This window comes from Dromiciops gliroides, chromosome 3 (assembly GCF_019393635.1).
Source record: "Dromiciops gliroides isolate mDroGli1 chromosome 3, mDroGli1.pri, whole genome shotgun sequence".
NCBI lineage: Eukaryota > Metazoa > Chordata > Mammalia > Microbiotheria > Microbiotheriidae > Dromiciops > Dromiciops gliroides.
The window spans coordinates 302,858,926-302,880,354 of record NC_057863.1 but is presented as its reverse complement, the minus strand read 5'-3'; the positions used below and the strand labels follow the sequence as shown (position 1 = coordinate 302,880,354).

Sequence of the window (21,429 nt, the reverse complement as noted above, 5' to 3'; positions counted from 1 at the left end):
AAACTGAGGCTGAGAGAGATTAAGTGGCTTATCCAGAGTTGCATGGTTAGTAACTGAGGTATCTACATTACATAGCTGCCTACTAATAAATACAGTAAGGGAAACAAAGATTTTCCTCCAGCACAAATTCTAAAGGGGAAAAAAGTAACATACATTTTATTATTTCTGCAACAAATTTTAAACATACATTCAACCCACTACTCCTAATACTGGAAAAATATCAAAGAAAGAAAGAAAGAGAAAGAAAGAAAGAAAGAAAGAAAGAAAGAAAGAAAGAAAGAAAGAAAGAAAGAAAGAAAGAAAGAAAGAAAGAAAGGAAGGAAGGAAGGAAGGAAGGAAGGAAGGAAGGAAGGAAGGAAGGAAGGAAGGAAGGAAGGAAGGAAGGAAGGAAGGAAGGAAGGAAGGAAGGAAGGAAGGAAGGAAGGAAGGAAGAAAGAAAGGAAGGAAGGAAGGAAGAAAGAAAAATATCTAGTGAATACAAATAATTGAGTAAGGCAAAGTTTACCTAATTTAAAATCTAAAAAGTTCCCTGGATCCTAAGATTTAGCCCTGGAAAGGACCTTACCTTCTCCTAAAAAAAAAAAAAAAAAAAGTCCATACAGGTGAAGTGACTTGATTGTGGTCACACAAGGTAGTAAAGTGCAATCTAGCTCATCCCTCCTCTCCTTTACTATATACCAGGGCTTCCCGAAGTTAAAATCCAAATAGCAATCTTAACTCTGTTGAACTACACTTCTTATCCCAAAGAGCCATCATTTATTCCGCTTCATTACAAAATCTCAAAAGACATCATATACGCCTTTAATGCCTCCTCTATTCAACAAAATTCATCCAGAGCATAGTGTTTACTCTGTGTTGCAAACTTGGAAAGAACCATTTCCTGTTATTGGAGACACTGCATTTTCTCCCATGCAAAAATACATCAGCCTGAATGAACTATACACTTGGCATGTGTTTTTTGGATTGAAATACTTACAATGTGGTTAAAACTCTCCAAGAGCCTCACTCAAATGAATAATCGTACAGAGCTTTACAGCCTAAAAAAAGGAAAGGAGGAGGCTGGAAGCCTTCAGGGTTTTGTTTTAGTAACCAATTATAGTCATTTTCAAATACTTGACCATATTGGGAAGTAATAATCCCCAGAAGAGATCATCTGAAAGAAAACCTGTTAGTTGAAAAGAGAGAGAGAGAGAGAAAGGAAGAGAGAAAGGAAGAAAGAGAAAGAACTTATGGAACTGGCACCACAATTCTGCCCTACTTGGTGAACTTCATGACTTTATACACTGAATTCTTGGGGTAAACTGGTTTGATGTGAAAGCTTTTATTTTCCCTGAATTACTACATAAAGGGTATTTTCAAAATGACCCTATATTGGGAGACATAATTCACCAACTGCAAGGAACTATAATAATTATTTTTTCAGTCTTAATTTATACATTTATTAGATACCATAGAGCTAAACGTGTTTGCATCGATTAAAATGTACTTATTTGCCATTAAATCAGAATTATTTCTCACAGACTATTTAAAATTCATAATGATAATACTTTTTTCCTTTATTTTTTTTTCTCAAGGTACACACAGGAATCTCTGAGGTAGCCAAATTAGTAACAAGTTTAAATCTAGGGCTATCACCAATCCTGGGTAAGATTGAAAGTCAGTAAGGGTAATATCATCAAACTAGTGCAATGTCATGAGGCATTCTATGAAAGTACTGTATTCAAATGTCATCAGCCTGGTAATCTTTTTAAAAAGACAAAGTAATGCTCATTTTCCATCATTTTCATTGGGATTTTTTACTTCCTAAAGTCAATCTATGAGGTCTTTTTTTTCCAGCCCTACAATTTATATACTTTATTAAATAAAAATAAAACACAGATCATAAGATTCTATTATTTTAAATCACCAATATCAAAAACAGTTAGTAATAATAATGAGTATAACCTAGTATTAGTAATGAGTAATCTAGGTCATAACTCTCTTTCCCTGAGTCACCAGACTTGCCCCACATCCTGTAGCTGACTATCAACAGTTTCAATGTTAAGTGAATCCATACTAGATGCTGCTGACACTAGCTGGAAATGAGCTTGCCATTAATTACTCTATTCTCTCCTTACTATAACACTTCCAAGACTGAGACCCATCACTCTGAGAGGAGTAAAAAGGTTTAGTTTCTAATTTTATAGAATTTATTCCTAGTTTAGTTACCTGAGTTCTTAGGAAGAAAAATGTTTCTTAGGGGTTTTTTTGGCTAAATGATCTGAGCTGGTTATTTCCTCTGGTCATTATTACACTTCTGCATCCAATAAGAAAATGCAGCCTGTATACCCCACCCCACCCCTCTGGCTTCTCCTTTAGGGTATTCTAATTCAAATGAAATAGCATTTATTAATGGTCTACCTAACGTGTGCATAGAACTGTAGTGGACTTCCAGGAAAACAGAAAGTTGGGGGAAGACATCATTGCCCACCCACCCTCCGTCAGCTTTAGCAATGGAATCTGAGGATAGAAGGAAGCAGAATGGGACCAGAAATTCAAAGATGGGAAAACATGTAAAATTAGACTCAAGTATATAATTCTACCCTCCCCAACATTTCTACTGCATAGCATGAAATATGGGAAATGTTGTACGTCTTGGCCCCAGAAGAAATCGAAACGAAAATGAGAAACTTAAGCCCCAGCTGCCAAAGATGAGGGAAAATTGTGTGGCAATGAATAGAATGCTGGACCTAAAATCAGGAATATCTGAGTTTGAATCCTGCCTCAGACACGTATTAGATGTGTGACCCTGGACAAATTATCTAACTTCTCTCACTTAGCTTCCTCATCTATAAAATATGGATAATAATAGCAACTATCTCACACAGGGTTGTTGTGAGGCTTACATAGGTTAATATATTTAACGTGCTTTGCAATCACTATATAAATGTTAGCTAGTATTTTATAACTCCCAAGTTACAGATACAAAACTGATGATGACCTGTTCACTGTGGTAAACGATTTTTCCCATTCCTACCTCGCCATCCACAATATATTTTTGAGACACACCAGAATAGTATCATTGATTTCCTTGATAAAATTTCCATTGAATATAGAAGTCTAGGATCTTGGCTTGACTCTGTCACTGTAAAGTAACCCTGGGGAGACCAGCTTGACCCTCTGGGTCTCAGCTCCCTCTTCTGTAAAATGAGAAGAATAGAGAAGATCAGAGGTTCTTTTTTTAATTTTATTTTATTTTCCATTTTGACTTCTCTCCCTTCCACCCACCCCCAACCCATTTGGAAGGCAAATAAAACAAAACCCATTACAAATATGTAGAGTCAAGCAAAACAAATTCCCACATTAGCTATGTTCTAAAAATAAAGAAGAGAAGAAAAGAGAAGGGGGAGGAGAAGAGAGCAGAAGCTTCAGTCTTCACTGTGAGTCCATTCACTCTCTTTCTCTATCTGAAGGTGGGCAATATGTTTCATCATGAGTCTGTTGGGGTCATGGTTTTTTATTGCATTTTAGACCCAGATGAGTTTAACCTGGGATCCATAAGCTTGTTTGTTTTGGGGTTTTTTTAATGTTTTGGTAACTATTTCAATATAACTGATTTCCTTTATAATCTTATAGTTTTTATTTTATTGATTTAAAAACATTTTGAGAAGGCTTCACCAGACTGCCAAAGGTATTGTCCATGACAAACAAAGTAAGAACACTGGGCTACATGATCTCCAAGAACAGTGGGCCCTTCCAGCTCTATGGCTATGATTTTAAGTAGATATCTAGTTCTCAAATGCTTATAAAAGAGCACCTACCAAGTTCTAATAATTCATGCACATCCAAAATTAAGTCTCTGGTACCATAATCATATTCACAATCCTCATTAAGCTACAGGAAGGAATCCCCAACTTTAGCTGATCTCTAAGACCCCTTAAAAGCTTGAAAGTTTTTATGCTATCTTCCAAAAATTGATTTATGGGGCAGCTAGGTAGTGCAGTGGATAGAGCATAGGCCTAGGGTCAAGAAGACTCTTCTCTTTTTTTTTTTTTTTTTAAAGTGAGGCAACTGGGGTTATGTGACCCAGGGTCACACAGCTAGTAAGTATTAAATGTCTGAGGCCAGATTTGAACTCAAGTATTCCTGACTCCAGGGCCGGTGCTCTATCCACTGCGCCATCTAGCTGCCCCATAGGAAGACTCTTCTCAGTGAGTTCAAATCTGGCCTCAGACACTTTCTAGCTGTGTAATCCTGGGCAAGTTACCTAACCCTGTTTGTCTCAGTTTCCTCATCTGTAAAATGAGCTGGAGAAGGAAAACCACTCCAGTATCTTTGCCAAGAAAACCCCAGATGGGCTCAGGGAGAGTCAGACATGCCTGAAAAACAACTGAACAGCAATACCTGGATGTGTCTGAGTCCCTACCCAACTACCAAGAGGGCAACTGCCCTTTGATCCCCAATTCCCCAATCCTCAGGAAATAATTATGTGTATAAAGCCCTAGACTTTTTTTTTTTTGGTGGGGCAATGGGGGTTAAGTGACTTGCCCAGGGTCACACAGCTAGTAAGTGTTAAGTGTCTGAGGCTGGATTTGAACTCAGGTACTCCTGAATCCAGGGCCAGCGCTTTAACCACTGCGCCATCTAGCTGCCCCCGAGCCCTAGACTTTTAAAGCTGCAAAAGATATTGGTCCTTATCCCAACACCCTCCTTTTATAGATATGTAAAATGAGGCTTGGAAAACTGAAATGACCTTGCCTGCTTGACCCCTCCACATGTATTTCCCAGAGGCATATCAAACTCTCCATGTCCAAAACTCACCTCTCCTCCTAATTTCACTATCTCCTTCAACCTCTCAGAATCATAATCTGAGAATCACTTTGGGCTCTTTACTTTCACTCATTCCCAATAGTAATCAAGCTGTCAAGTCTTGGCCGGCCACATTTCTCACATCCTTCCCCTTCTCTCTACTAAAACCACAATTACCCTGGTTCGGGCCATCATCACCTCTTGTCCACACAACTACAATAGCCTCCCAGTGTAGCCTGTCTACCTCTTGTTTGTGCCTAGTTGTTTCTTTGTTGTCCTCCCCACTAGACTGAGCTCTTTGAAAGCAGGCACTGTCTTTTTTACCTTCCTTTGAATCTCCAATGCTTAGCATAGTGCCTGGCACATACTGGGAAATTAACATTTATCAACTGACTCAAAAATTAGTCTCCCTGTATCCAGTCTCTCTCCTTCCCCACTCCATCCTCCATGCAGCTCCCAAACTGATATATCTAAACCACAGGTTTGACTGTGTCTCTCCCTTGCTCAAGAAGTTTCCCATCGCCCCTAGGATGAAATACAATCTCTTCCACAACCTGGCTCCAGCCCACCTTCTAGGCTAATCATAGACTACTCCCTTTAATTCACTCTATACTCCATCCAGACTAGTCTCCTTGCTATCCCACATACACGGTGTTCCTTTGCCCAGGCTGGCATGCTTTCTCTCAACAGTCTGCCTCTTGGAAGCCCTGTCTCAGCAAAAGTGATACAACCTTTGAGGGGCCTTTCCTGATTCCCTCCATCATTAATGGCCCCACTCTACCATGAAATGACTTCATATTTTTTATTGCACCCTGTATTTACTTATCTGAAAATATGTTTTATCCACCCAAGAGAAGACAAACTCCTTGAGGACAGAGACTGTCTCGCTTTTGTAATGGCATCCCTAGACTAGGACACAATGCAGGGCATCCACATGGTACATCATAAATGATGATCGACTTAATCTTCATAATTACCTAGTAAGGGAGGCAGTGCAAATATTATTACCCTATTTCAGAGATGAGGAAACTGAAGCTCTGAGAGGTTGTGATATGCCCAAAGTCACAGAACTACTAAATGTCAGAACCTGGATTAGTGGTGCAGTGGGAAAAAGACAGGTTGGCTCTGCCACCTACTCACTATGTGACATTGGGCAGGTTGCAACCTCTCTGAGATTCAGCAGGTAGACTAGAAGACTTCTAGTCTGTGTGTGTGTGTGTGTAAGAGAGAGAGAGAGAGAAAGACATATAGGAATGGAAGAAAAGAAAGGGAGGGAGGGAGAAAGTAAGAGAGAAAGAAAGGAAGGGAGGAAGGGAGGGAGGGAGGGAGGGAGGAAGGAAGGAAGGGAGAGAGGGAGGGAGGAAGAAAGAGAAAGAGAGAAAGAGAGAAAAAAAGAAAGAAAGAGAAAGAAAGAAAGAAAGAAAGAAAGAAAGAAAGAAAGAAAGAAAGAAAGAAAGAAAGAAAGGAAGAAAGAAAGAAGGAAGGAAGGAAAATGATACAAACACAGGTCTCTCCTAACTTTAAGTGATGAAAGCACAGATCTCTCCTAACTCTAATCAATCAACTTCAGCTTCTCCAGGGCTATTCTCTAGGCTGATTCCTGATTCCCATCCCAATGCTTTTAACACTATACCAAGATTATGCATATGTAGGGGTATAGGCACTGGGCCCAGGACTTTCTAACCAAATCCTAATTTAGTTCCTGCCACCTAATACCAAAATATCCTTCTATTGTTCCTGGCCTCTTGCACTGAAACAAAGAATGCATGGGGTTTTTTCTTTCATTATAAATAATATTATAAATGTTACTTAATTCTAATTAAAATACTACTCTTGGTACTAAAATTTCAGATACATTTGTTGGAGAGTACATTTTATGATAAAGAAAATGTACTTAAAGGTAATAATAGTTTACATTAGCACATAGTACTTCACATACATTGTTTCATTTGGCCTTTGCAAGAAGCCTATGAGGTAGCTAGCACAAATATTATTACTACTTTACATATGAGGAAACTGAGATTTGTGAAAATTAAGGAACTTGCTTTAAGTCATAAACCCAGGCTGAACATGGTTGCACACACCTATAATCCTGGTACCAGAGAGGCCGAGGTAGGCAGGTCACTTGTGCCTGGGAGTTCTAAGCTAAATCAATGGGTGTCCCTACTAAATCCAGCACTATTAGGGTTGAGCTTCTAGGAGTGGACCACCAGGCTGCCCAAGGAAAGGCAAACCATTCCAGGTCAGAAAGAGAGCAGGCTAAGCCGTGTGACCCTGGGCAAGTCGAGAGAGAGAGAGAGAGAGAGAGAGAGAGAGAGAGAGAGAGAGAGAGAGAGAGAGAGAAGGTTATATAAAGCTACTTAATTGATCAGCCCATGGTGATGGGCCCATGATCAGTGACTGCATTTCCAGGCCTGGGTGGGATAGGGACACCCATTCCCACACCACATACACACACAGGGTCACATATCTAGCAAAAGATGGGGAGGAGTTTTATACACCAAGGTCTCCTACACCTAAGATACATCAAAAGAGAAAAATCGAAGCATTCAAGAGCAACCAAAGGCTTATCCACATTTAAACAAAATCAGATAAGTCCTATACATGTATTTCTGATATATATGAATACACAGTAGGCAGAAATCATTGCCTCAAACTGAAACTAAACACAGATTCATTCACTGGCATCTATAATAATTTGTTTTTCTATTACCAGTATAGTCTACCTGAAGTAAAGCCTTGACTTCCCAAAGAATAAGAACTTTCTTTGAAAAGAAAATACAACATTTTTTACATATTACAAAAATGCATACTACAAAATTATTTAGCACCTGAAAAGAGACCTATTAGAAAAGCCTTGAGGAAGATGAAATTTGCAAGCATGTCATAGGTGGCCACCCATTTATAAGCATACATTAAAGCCCAGGCAAAGTTTTGTGGACAAAAATCATCTGGAGCCCATTTTAAAAATATGTGTCAAAAAGAATTCTTTTTACCTGTTTGAATATACACATTTCCCGAAGAGTCGGTTCACAGAATCACTGCTTCCACAAGATGATAATTTTTCATGACAAAAGCAAGTGATAATTAAAAAGGCAGCAAGAAGGAACATTCTGAGAGAACAGCAACCCAAGAATCTGTTTCGTGATGCATCCATTCCCAAACTTAATCTACCTTAGCATTAAAGCACACACTTCTAGTACACAAAGTTCATTTCACATGGAGAGCAGAATAAGAGAGGTATTAATTCTTACCATTAAGGAGTCTGACAAATATGCAAAATGCTGAACCTCTTCTCCACTGAACTGTACTTTAAAAAGCTCAGACTCAGAGGTTTCCTCTTTAAATGTGGTACTAAGATATGCAAATGAGCTGCCCGACTTACCCCACCCTCCCCAAAAAGCAGCAGCAGTAAAACCAAGGAAATGAGATCCTCAAGAATTTCGATATTAAATTTCAGTTGTATTTTTTTTATCAAAGTATAGATTTACTTTAAAAACCCACATCGATTTTTAATGAAAATGCATTTAGGCTCATTTGTGTCTCTAAGCAGGCAGTTACCACTCTTTCATACACAGTCAAGTAGAACCGAAAAAAAGTCCACAAATATAATCTTTTCTACCCTCACCACAGCTTCCTGCCTTCTACATCTCCATTCGTGAGATGAAAAATATAAAAGGTTCCAGCTCCTCCTGTGCCCTCAAGTACAATGAAAAAAAAAAAGTCATTCTGGTTTCTGCGACCCTACCTCCCACATTTCCTTATTCTAAAATGTAAAAGCATAGACCCCTTACAGGTCATGCACTTTAGTCCAACTTATGGTTTTGTTGGGGGTTCAAGGGAATACATATGTGCTTATCTATGTATGTGTAAACAGTTGGCTAAATGATCTAATAACTCTCTGAGTCGGGGAATTTGTGAAGGTTTTGTTTAGTGAAAAGCAACCAAGGACCAGGAAGACAAGCCATTTCTAGGCTCTCTCACTTCTTTCTACCATGATTCAACCACTCCCTTCTGCCATAGCCACAAGTCATGTTTCCTGCAAAGGCAGTGAGGTATGCCCTTGCTACTGGAGTAGAATTGTCCACATCCAAGTATCTTCAATGTCTGAAAAAGAGCATTCACAGTAATACAAAGAAAAAGACAGGTACCCTCCAAGGTGCCCAGTGTTTGGGATTTGCCGTGTGCACGCCCATGCCATTCATTCAGAAGCAAATTTTGCCATTGCTTTATGCTGCTCTAGGGAGTCCTGAAGAAAGAATTCATACATATGTAAAAATAGGACACATCTGATGTTGACAAATGGTTATGTTTCTGTTATATGTCTACACCTATAAGAGGAAGGAATAACAGTGAAAAGAATGTTGGATAAGGAGTCAAAGTCTAGCTCCCATATTTACCACCTGAGTGACCTTGTCTCAGTTTCCTCATCTATAAAATGAGGAAGTTGGCTCAGATGGCCTCAAAGGTCTTTCCTGATTCTAAATCAATAATCCTATAATCCTGAAGAACAACTCTCAATCAATTAGCACTTGTTTGTTTGTTTGTTTGTTTTTCCTTCGGGGTAATAGGGGTTAAGTGACTTGCCCAGGGTCACATAGCTAGTAAGTATCAAGTATCTGAGGTTGGATTTGAACTCAGGTCCTCCTGAATCCAGGGTCAGTGCTTTATCCACTGCACCACCAAGCTGACCTCCCAATTAGCACTTGTTAATCATCTACCTTGAACAGGGCATTATGCTAAGCTCTGGAGAGGCAAAGACAAATATCAAATAATTCCTGCCTTCAAGGAGCTTATATTTGTTTTTTACATAATGGTATTTGATTTTTTTCCCCAATTACATGTAAAAATAGTTTTCAACATTCATTTTTATAAGATCTTGAGGTCCAAATTTTTCTCCTTCCTTCCCTCCTTTGCCTTCTCCCTCCCTAAGACAGCAAGCAATCTGACATAGGTGATACATGTATAATCATATTAAACAAATTAAAGAATTTATATTCTAATGAAAGCAAACTCAAAACGAATGTGAGGTATTTTGGGGAAAGTGTGACATCCACAGGGAGGATCAGGGAAGGTTTCATGTAGAAGGTGGTACTTGAGTGGAGTTTTCGAGTAAATCAGAGATTCTGAGAGATGGAGGTAGAGGGGGTAAAATATGACTGCATCAGGAAGAGGTAGCCAAAGCAAGGAGATGAAAGATAGTATCATGTGGGTGTAATTCAGCAGACCCGTATGACTGGTTCACAAAGTATAAGGGTATGTAAAAAGACTGGAAAAATAGGAAGGGTTCAGGCTGGGAAGAGATGATTCTAGAAGCAATAAGGAACCACTTAGCATGTTTGGGGCAGCTAGGTGGTGTAGTGGATACAGCACTGGGCCTGGAGTCAGAAAGATGAGTCTTTCTGAGTTTTCAAATGTGGTCTCAGACACTTACTACCTGTGTGACCCTGGGTGAGTCACTTCACAGTTTTCCTCAGTTTCCTCTTCTGTAAAATGAGCTGGAGAAAGAAATGGCAAAGCACTCCAGTATACTTGCCAAGAAAACCTCAAATGGGGTCACGTAGAGTGGGATATGACTCAAATGACTGAATGACAATAACAACAACATGTTACAGAGCAAGGGCGTAACATGATCAGATATGAAATTTAGGAAAATCAATCTGGGTGGATTGGGGGATGGGTGAGATTTAAGGAAGGGAGACAAAAGAGGAGACTACTACAACTGTCCAGGTGGGAGGTGATGAGGATGAAGATGGTGGCCTATAAAGAAAGGCTTGGATGCAAGAGATGATGTAAGGGTAGAGTCTACAGGATGAGGCAACCATTGGACATTTCAGTTGAGGCACCAAGAGTAATGCCAAGGTTGAGAAAATGGGAGACCAGAAGGAAACAATAGAAAACAAAAGACAGCCTTTTTTATTTTTTAAATTTAAAATCATGTTTGTGCTTTGAGAGCCACAAGATGGTTAAAAGTCTGGTATGGGGCTTCTAGCACTAACTAAGCTATGCCCAGGTAACTAAGGCAAGATAAAATCAATAAGAAGTAGAGGTACCAGGGCAGCTAGGTGGTGCAGTGGATAAAGCACCAGCCCTGGATTCAGGAGGACCTGAGTTCAAATCCCATCTCAGACACTTGACACTTACTAGCTGTGTGACCCTGGGCAAGTCACTCAATCCCCATTGCCCTGTACAAAAACAAAAACTAGAGGTACCATATAGTGTAAGACTATGCAGGCTGGTAGGTTGGGTTTTTTTCTTTTTTCTTCACTTCTAATTAGCTTAACCTGATGTATTATTCCTGAATTTGTTATTCTCTTTTTTTCAATAGTTCTAGTGCCTTCCCTCTATTACTTCCTATTTATACTGTACATAGTTTGCTTTGTATATATTTGTTTGCATATGGTTTCCTCCATTAGACTGTAAGCTCCTTGAGGGCAGGAACTGTCTTTTGCCTCTGTTTATATCCCAGCCCTTAGCACAGAGCCAGGCACAGAGTAGGAACTTAATAGGGGACAGCTAGGCGGCGTAGTGGATAGAGCACTGGCCCTGGATTCAGGAGGACCTGAGTTCAAATCCGGCCTCAGACACTTGACACTAGCTGTGTGACCCTGGACAAGTCACTTAACCCCAATTGCATCACCAAAAAACACCAAAAAAACCCCTTAATAAATGTTGACTGACTGGTTGTTATATAAGAAAGAATGGATACCAGACTAGAACACTTAGTTATAACCATCAACAGAATCTAAGTTCTTTGAGGTCTGAGAGTATTTTTGTCTTTATCTCCCTGGTATCTAGCATGCTAAGTTTTTTATTTTACCAAACCTGTGATTCCACTGGCATAGGGAACTTCCAATGATGAAATTCCCTCTACCAATAGGTATCATTGATCATTCTGAAATTTACAACTCAGCTGCTTGGGCCACTGAGTTCAATGATTTGCCCAAGGTCACACTGACCAATGAAGGTCAGTCTTCCTGACTCCCAGGCTAGCTCCCTATCCACTATACTACACTGGGTTTTGTGTAGTATGCCTAACACACAATAGGCTATTAATAAATGGCTGTTGAATGAATAAGTAATGGTAACAGGAATAGAAGAAAAGAAGAAAGGGTAATTAGAGATCAAGTATGACAGATTTCTGGTGGTACAGTGAATAGCATACTGGGCCTGAAGAATAATCTTCCTGAGTTCAAATCTGGCCTCAGACACTTACTAGCTATGTGACCCTGGGCAAGTCATTTAAGCTTGTTTTGTTTGCCTCAATTTCCTCATCTGTCAATTGATCTGAAGAAGAAAAAGATAAACCACTCTAGTATCTTTGCCATGAAAACCCCAAATGAGGTCACAAAGAGTACTCATGTCATCTCATAACAATCCTGTGAGGTAAATCCTATTAATACCCTCATTTTACAGATGAGGAAACTGAGGCAGAGAGAGGTTAAATGACTTGCCCAACTAGTAAGTGTCTAAGGTAAGATTTGAACTCAAGCCTTCCCAACTATAGGTCACTGAGCCACCTAACTTCCTGAATCTAGGGAACCAATCAAGTTCAGGGACCAAAGAAAGCATTGAATGTTGACATAGGAGTCAGTGACCAGGGAAGGTTTAGAAAATAGTAAAAGGAGAATGCTCTGGAGCAGATAACAAAGCTCCCCTGGATCAGTTCTATGGAGGTACTCAAATCCCTAAAACATTATTTCAGATCAGGAAGACCTAAGGCTCATAGGGAAATTCTTTACATGTGCTTTACCTAACATTCCAACTACTAGAAGAAAACAGTGAACAAGTGAAACGTAGTTAGATCTGGGCTAATTGTCAATGACTCATCTACGAGAGTCTCCTTAATTAAAAAAAAAAAAAAGCTGGATTTTGCATATGCACAAACATTGGTGCTTTACATGGCTTATCTCATTTAATAACATCCCTGTGAGGTAGCATGAAATAACATAAAGAATACTGGGTTTGGATTCTGAAGATTTGAGTTTACATATCTGCTGTGATACCTGCTACCTGTGTGACCTTGGGACAAATCACTTCATCTCTGAGAGCCTCAGTTTCCTTATCCATAAAATGAGAGAGTTAGACTAGATGATCTCTACGGGACCTTCCAGTTTTAAATCCTGTAATCTTACGATCCCAAATGAGTATAAAGGTACTATTATTACCTTTTTAGAGACATAGATACAGCTAATTAGTATCAAAGGCAAGATTTTAAAAGACAAAGGATTTAAAACTCACGTATTCCTAACATCAAGTACATCTCTCTATCAATTACATCATTCTGTCTTTCCAAGCGTAGAAAAGCCAGTCAGATCAACCACTTTTCAGGATTATGTTTCTGTTTTTATTTCACGCTTTACAACAAACTCTATCTGTTATACTGTCAACCAAAAGTCCTGGTTAAATTCTGCACCACTATAGTGTAAGGGCCTAAAATTCTAGCTATGATGTCTAAAATCTAATGAGTGGTTGCCTTAAATTAGAAGTTTTAGCAAGAGTTTAGACTTTTAAGTATTTATTAAAGTGCATCAGAAGTTAGTGAAGAGAGGTAAAAAGCAAATTTCATCTATCTCTAAGAGAGCCCAGCATCCATCCTCCCGCCAAGCCCAAGTCCCAAAACAAAAGGCCTCACTCCTCCCAGAAGCTTCCTGTGAAACAGGAAACAGGGCCGTCCAGACACACACAGCCCCAAGCTAATTGGTTTGTAGCTCTGATTGACAGGACCCACGGGGCAGCAAACATCACTTCTTGATGCCAATCTGACCTTTGAAACCCATAAAAGATCACTTCTGGATGCTAAAGTCACATGCTTTCTTTTCATGGCCAGAGCTCACAATGTCCCTCCCAGAAGGGGGTATTATCCCAATTCTCACAATAGTAAAATGATAATATTTTACTATGATGACCCTGAGGCATTAGGGCATACTGAGGATTTGGGGGAAGGGAAGGAAGGTCAGAGAAAAATTAAATTGTGTTCTTTTATATTTTTCAATCCATCTTTAAAGGGATGAGAGCCACAATACAAATCATATCTACTACCCGTTGAGTTTTTACACAGATTAAATTAGGATAAATGTGAACATATGAAGTAGATTTGAAAGGGAGAAGGCAATGGAAAGCCAATAAGGTTTTTTGAATTGAAGAATGATATTGAGCAGAGCAGAACTAGTAATATTACTGGGGCATCAGTGTGATGGATAGATCAAAAAAGGAGATAAATACAAGGGAAGATGGCCAGTTAAGAGGCTAACAGTTTGGAGAATAGGTAAGGGCCTGAACTAAGGAAGTCACCACATAAGTAGTAGAAAAACAAATGGAAGGAACTAGTACAAGAATCATAGCTGAGGCAGAATTGGACAGAACCTGGCAAGTGATTGGATATGAAGAAGGAGGAAGGTAAAAAGGAAGACCTGAAGTGAAGTTAGTCAGACACAAGAATTTGTTAAGTGCTTTCAATGTGCCAGGCACTATGTTAAGCTCTAAGGAAACAAAGAAAGGCCAAAAAAAGATGAGGTCCATGCCCTCAAAGACATTTGATTCTAATGGAACAGGGAATATTTAAATGACTAAGTTAACTGTTAGTGACTATACAACCATATTTAACTCATTATAATTAGCACGTGATTTTTTCTGTATTTATTCCCAAGGAGGAAATTCTGCAAAATCTGGCATGTTTTGTAAAGGAACACAATTCAAACAAACAAACTAAACAAAAACCTCTAATGTTTAAGGTAAAATATTTCTTTGTTCTCTTCATATGCAAAAAGGGAGTGGGAGGTTGGGGAGAGGGTTATGGGGGATGGCAAATGAAAATGGAATATCTGAAATGTTTTGGACCAAAAATCATATGAGCACAGTGGGAGGGAAGCACATAAATGTAAATGTTTTTAATATCACCTTACAAGGGGCTGGTGAAGATACATTTTAATTATAGTCTAAATGTAATAGAGAAACCATATGTCTAAAAGGTAAAATTCTTGAAACTAGCATAAGGCAAAAATACATCCTGACACATTTTATAGTTTTCTGACAGTAGCTAAGAAATGATATATACAATGGGAATTACAGAACTAACATGAATTTAAATATATATTTAAAATATGGTTTGGTCTCATAAGTATTTCAAAAATATAAATTAAAATGTTGTTGTTTATTACAGAAACTAGGTATAAGTATTATGTACTCAGACACAGAAATGATGATATATGATGAATACATTATAGTTAAATGAAAATTCCACTTAGTTAAATAACAGTTTGGAGGGAAGGGACCATTTTATCTATAAAAGGGGCAATTAAAAACAGGTAGAACAGAAATCAAGAGCACAGGTGTCCATTGTGGCTATCAGAAATAAATCCAATTACCAAGTAATCTTTTTAACCATGAATGCATCCTAAAAACAGAGCCTAATGAGATAGATTAGCCCTAAAACTATACAATTGTGTTCTGTAAGTAACAAACACAGTCACAACCAGTTTTAAGTCAATTGTACACAGAAAACACAAAAACAGTTTCACTTTGTACTCACTCTTACAAAGTTGTCAGGGAACAAACCTCTTCTGCCTTTGACCTGTCCCTCCCACCAGCCTCCATCTTCCTTTTTGATGTTGGTGATAATATCACCCACGCTGATTGTCAGCTCGTCATCATGCTGAGCTTTGTAGTCAAACTCCACTATCGCCTCCACTGAAATAAAAGCAGAATAGCAGTACAGGAATTAATGTTGATACCCATTACTGCAGACACCATGAAGTGAAAATTAAATGACTTCCCCATCTAGGAATACACAAAATAGCATTACCATTATGGTGGCAGATTTTGGATAAACCCAAAGGGCTATACCAAAGAAGACACAGAAAAATACTGAATGGTAAGACACTTATGGCAGCCTCTTTTTCTACTAGTACATGGGCCCAAGGCTGGGAAGATGGAAAAATCCACACCTTCAGCTGATTAGCACCAGAGCTCCATCACCATAGACTTTAGTACCCTAACTATGACTTCAGCACTATAAGGACAGAGGTGGGCTTCAGACCCTAGAGATAGGGAAGAGAGGTGATAAATGTTCAGATGTAGGCAACCAGGAAGCTACCAAAATATGCCAAACCACCCTGGAAATCTTAAAAGACCATCTTCCCAGGGGCATCTAGGTAGCACAGTGGATAGAGCACCAGCCTGGGATTTAGGAGGACCTGAGTTCAAATCCAGCCTCAGACACTTGACACTTAACTAGCTGTGTGACCCTGGGCAAGTCACTTAACCCTCATTGCCCTGCAAAAAAAAACAAACCCAAAAAACAAAAACAAAAGAGAGAGACTATCTTCCCTGCCACCCCCACCTCCCCCCACACACACACTCATCTTCTACCTGGGGAATAGAAGTTGAACATCATCAATCTTGCCATCATCAAGAGAGGAAGTCCCACTCTTATATTAATGGTTCTCATAGTTCCTTTAAGTTATGGCACATTATCATTCTCATCATAATAACAATTAAAATTAAAATAATACTAGAATTTATGTAGCTTTTTTTTTTTTTTTTGGTGAGGCGATTGGGATTAAGTGACTTGCCCAGGGTCACACAACTAGTGTTAAGTGTCTGAGGCCGGATTTGAACTCAGGTACTCCTGAATCCAGGGCCGGTGCTTTATCCACTGTGCCATCTAGCTGCCCCTATGTAGCATTTTAAAGTCTGCAAAAAGCTTTATACATCTCATTTCATCTTTACAGATCTTTATATATCTCATTTGATCTTTACAACAACTCTGCAGGGTAAATGCTATTATTATCCCCAATTTACAGATGAAGAAACTGAGGCATAGGTTTAAAGCAGCTAGCTACCCTCTGAGGCAGGATTTGAATGCATGTCTTCCCGATTCCAAGGGCAGTACTCTATCCATTATACCAGTAGAGTCCAACTCAAATAGAAACAAGGCCCCATTCAGTAAAAAACAGATCCCTAAAAGCCACATATTGACTTAGTTTTAAAATGTGATGTTATTTATGTTGTACTGTATTTTCATTTCTTTTGCCAAATATTTCCCAATTACTTTTTAATCTGGTTCACTGTATTCTAGAGTGTTGTAGGCCACAGATGTTAGACACTTCTGCATGATAACACCTAACTGCCTATGATTATTCTTTGCCAAGAGGAACAAAGGTGCCCTGAATGTTTAAATTAGCATCAAAAAAAGTCCAATGCAGTTGGGGCTACAGATTCATTACCCAGAGTCTTAGGATTTCTCAACCTTCCCTCTTTTTTTCTCTACTGCCACCAAGACTTAAAAGGGAGAATAAAGTTTTGCAGCTATAAGAAGAGAGTTTCTGTTGTGGCTTGTCCAGTAACAAGCCAGGAAGAACACACAGCAAACAGCAGCCTCTTCTCTCTGCTCCTACCCCTATCTCACTTTGCTTCATCTGAGTCCCCTAGAGATCCACTAATGTTGCAGAGGACATAGCAATCAAAGGCAGAAAGTCTAGATATTTTACTGGTCTGAGGTATGGTTGGAGTTGGGTAACAATGATGTAGTTCAATCCCTAGAAGGAAGAGGAGGAAGGGGGGCAGGGAGGCAGACAGGAAAGGAGAAGAAAAGTGAGAAAGGGAGGAAAAGGAAAATAATGGGACAGTGGCAAGGGGGAAGAAGAGTGAAAGGAAAAAGAAAAGAGGGAGGGAGCAGACAGAAGGGATAGCAAAACAAAAGAAAAAAGACTGTATGACAGTGGTCAAATATGTCTAATGTTGCTTATTGCCTTATGTGTCACAAGAATACAATGCTTTATATAGCTCACACATAGAAAGTATGTGTATATAAAATACAGAAACAAGAGATCCAGATTTTAGGCCTAACTCAGCCACTAACTAACCATGTAACTTTGTAGGACCATGGGCAACTTACCTGCCCTCCATTGACCCTAAGTTTCCTCATCTTTAAAATGGACTAGAAGATCTCTGAGGGTTTCCCACCTCTAGAATTTTGTGATTCATTGCAAGTGATTGTGCTTTTCTACAAATTACCATCACAACAGGGCCAAATATGGCCATATTTATTTCTATAGGGTATTGTCAAATCCAACCCAGCCCAACCCAACCCAATGATCCCAAGACTAAAGGGATTCAAAGACAAAAATGGAACAGTTATCCCTTTCCCTCTGGATTCTACAATCCACAAAGCCAAATTGCTTCACTCTAAGTTAAAAACAAGACTTCCTTTTTGGGGAAGGCACCATGTGTTTTCATTCTTCCATGTGAGATTACAATTCTGTAGAATCACCTACTGAATATTCAGGAGCATATTATCAGATTCATAACCAATCCATGACCCTATGGCCTTACACAACCGGAGCCCCACCAACAAATCAGTCTCTTGGTCACTGCACTACTTGTTACTCTCCACCAGAGGGAAGACAAGGCAGACAAAGTCAGGTAGATCTCAAAACTACTTCATAGTTCAAGTATAATGGTCTTCATTGAGGGAAGAGAATAAGGCTGCTGGCTAAAAGGAGTTTGGGAATTATCGTGGATAAACAAGAGCAAACTATACATGAGATAATATTTTTGTCTATAATCCAGATTCTCTGGCCTATTTGTAGTTACATGAACAGGACACTCCATCTCCAGTCTCTGTGCTTTCTACACAGGTTGTGACCCATGCCTGGAGCACCCTCTCTTCTCAGCCCCACCTCTAGGTATCCTTGGCTTTCTTCAAGACTCAACTCAAAGCTCATCTTCTTCAGGAGGCCTTTTATTATATTAGATGCTATTTGTGTGTGTGTGTGTGTGTGTATAAACAATATCATGTACATATATGTAATAAATAACTGTTACTATATAACTAACATACTACTATATAAGTTACTACCTATATATAAAGTAAATAACTAGGTTACAAGATATCTAGTTGTATAACATGTTTTTATACATAACATGTAAATAATTAGGTATGTACAAGATATTTTGTATATACATATAAAACATGGAGCACAACTATATATAACACATGTAACTAGGTACATATGAGATCTCTTGCCTCTATTGTGTAACATATATAGAGAGAGAGTATAAATAACCAGATACCTATAAGCTATTTTGTCTCTCTATATAAAACATAGAACACATGTATTTATAATATGTAAATAACTAGGTATATACAAGATATTGATGTATGTATGTATGTATGTATATATGAATCAGGCAGCTAGGTAGTGTAGTGGATAGAGTGCCAGGCCTGGAGTCAGGAAGGTTCATCTTTCTGAGTTCAAATCTGGCCTCAGACACTTACTAGCTGTGTGAGCCTGGTCAAGTCACCTAAACCCATTTGCCTCAGTTTCCTCATATGTAAAATGAGCTAGAGAACAGAATGGCAAACCATTCCAGTTTCTTTGCCAAGATAACCCCAATTCGGCTCACAATTGGATACAACTGAAATGACTGAACAACAAATGTATATAAATAACATGTAAATGACTAGACACATACAAGATATCTTGTCTCCCCCATTAGAATGTGAACTCCTTTCAGGCAGGGACTTTTTTGCCTTTCTTTGTATCCCAAAGTTTAGCATAACAAATATTGGTTGACTGACTATCTATCACTTTAATATGAAAAAGCATTCATTGAAAGCCTACTGAGATGTTGAACCCTTTGCCAAGCACTTGAAAAAATTCAAAGGTCAAATAAGACAGGTCTTTTACCCTAATGGACCTCACAATCAAAGTTGGGGTTTACTGGACATGTAATAATACCTATAATTTAAAATGATCTTTACTTATGGTAAGTAATATGGTGGCAGTTCTCAAAATTTTTGGTCTCAAAACCCTTTTACATTCTTAAAAATTACTGAGGACCCCAAAGAGTTTTGTGCTTACTTGGGTTATAACTATCATTCTTCACAGTACTAGAAATTAAAATACCTTTGTATTATTATGAAAATAGTTTTGGGACAGCTAGGTGGCACAGTGGTTAGAGCACTGGCCCTGGAGTCAGGAGGATCTGAGTTCAAATCCGGCCTCAAACACTTAACACTTACTAGCTATGTGACCCTGGGCAAGTCACTTAACCTTAACTGCCTCACCAAAAAAAAAAAAATTTAGTTTTGACCTCACAGACCCTCTGAAAAGGTCCCTGGCATGTCTAGGGGTCCCTGGACCACACTTTAAGAGATGCTATAATAAGGTATCTTAAAAAAAGGAAGATACAAAAGGTACTGAAAATTTTTGAACTTTATTAATATCAAAAAAGAGATCTCAAGAATATCAATAACTACTGAAGTGTGCACCTACTTTCAGTCAGTCAACAAGCATTTACTAAATGCCTCCTAGGTGCCAGATGATTTTCTGTTTAAAAAAAATAATTTCTTTTTTCATGAACCTACCTGCTGATTAAGGGATTCCTTAATGAACATAGAAAAAAAAGGAACAGATGTAATTTGTCAATAATACTCTACAGCAATTTACGTGTTCACAGTCACACAATAGGTGGAAAGGGGTAGAGAACAGTAGATCCCACTGTGCTCATGGTTTGTTGACCATAAAAATGCAATAGAAACAAAGCTACCCAAGGGACTCCTTGGACTTTTTCTTGTTTGCCGTTGTTGCCCTAGCATAGTACTTAGTACGTTATAGGTGCTTAGAAAACATGTGTTGTTTAACTGAACTAAACCTCCAACCTACAGCTGACATCATGATTTCCCATAAGGAGAATCACCATTCACGCATTATCCCACAATGAAAACCTTACATTCATCTTTGCATCTTCCTCACTCTCATCTCTCAAATCTACCCCCCCCATATTATCTCCACACATTGCTTCCTTTGAATTCACATTGTTACCACCCCAGCACTGCCGTCATTGCCACAAAGACTATTGTTAACAACCTCCTACTAGGAAATACTATTTTTATTCTACCTCCCACCCTCACCAATTCATCCTTTACACCATTGCCAGATTAATCTTCCTCCTGCATAAATATGCTCATGTCGCTCCTCTACTCAAAAATATTCAGTGGTTCCCAATTGCCTACAGAGTAAATTAAAGTCAGTTCAAGATCCTCAGCCAACCAACCTTTCTAGCCTTATCTCGTGTAACTCCCCTGCACTGACTCTATGATCAAGCTAAACCTTGAAGCTCTTATGCATTCACTCACTTTGGTGCCTTTCTTCATGGCTATCCTTGGTATTTATTCACTCTACCTTTGTGCCTACTGAATTTCTACTATGACAGACAAAGACAAGAATCCTTTACTCATTATTTAAAGTTCTATCTTTCCTTTATATAAGAGAGTAGAGAAGCACTTGGTATCAAGAGCTAGGTGAGATTTGAGGCAAAAGGATCATTACTAACTAGGGACCAGTGCACACTTCATGAAGTGAAGTAGCATTTGAGATTGGCCTTGAGATGGATAGAAGAATCTCAACAGTCACTGAATTGGGGAATAGAGGGAGCAGGAGAATTGAGTGATGGAGACAAAGATAAGCTAGCCAAAGGCAATGGTATGAACAAAGACACAAATGTCAGAGAATATAGGATGTGTGTGGAGGAGAGATAACTAAAATGGGGAAGGCCTTAAATGTCAGGCCAAAGAGTTAAAACATTATTCAATAAACAATAGGAGTCATCAAAGGAGTTTTATACAGAGAATAC

At 38.8% G+C, this 21,429-nt stretch overlaps 1 protein-coding gene across 7 annotated transcripts in view; it reads right to left on the bottom strand.

The window, feature by feature from the left end:
• SH3KBP1 (SH3 domain containing kinase binding protein 1) overlaps window positions 1-21,429 on the bottom strand; it is a 463,133-nt gene that overhangs the window by 369,292 nt on the left and 72,412 nt on the right. For 6 of the 7 annotated variants that reach the window (XM_043996852.1, XM_043996855.1, XM_043996850.1 and 3 more), the window contains exon 2: window positions 15,320-15,477. In XM_043996852.1, the coding sequence (XP_043852787.1) occupies window positions 15,320-15,477 (158 nt within the window). The remainder of the gene's footprint in view (window positions 1-15,319; window positions 15,478-21,429) is intronic. The other variant, XM_043996854.1, reaches the window with a different exon arrangement.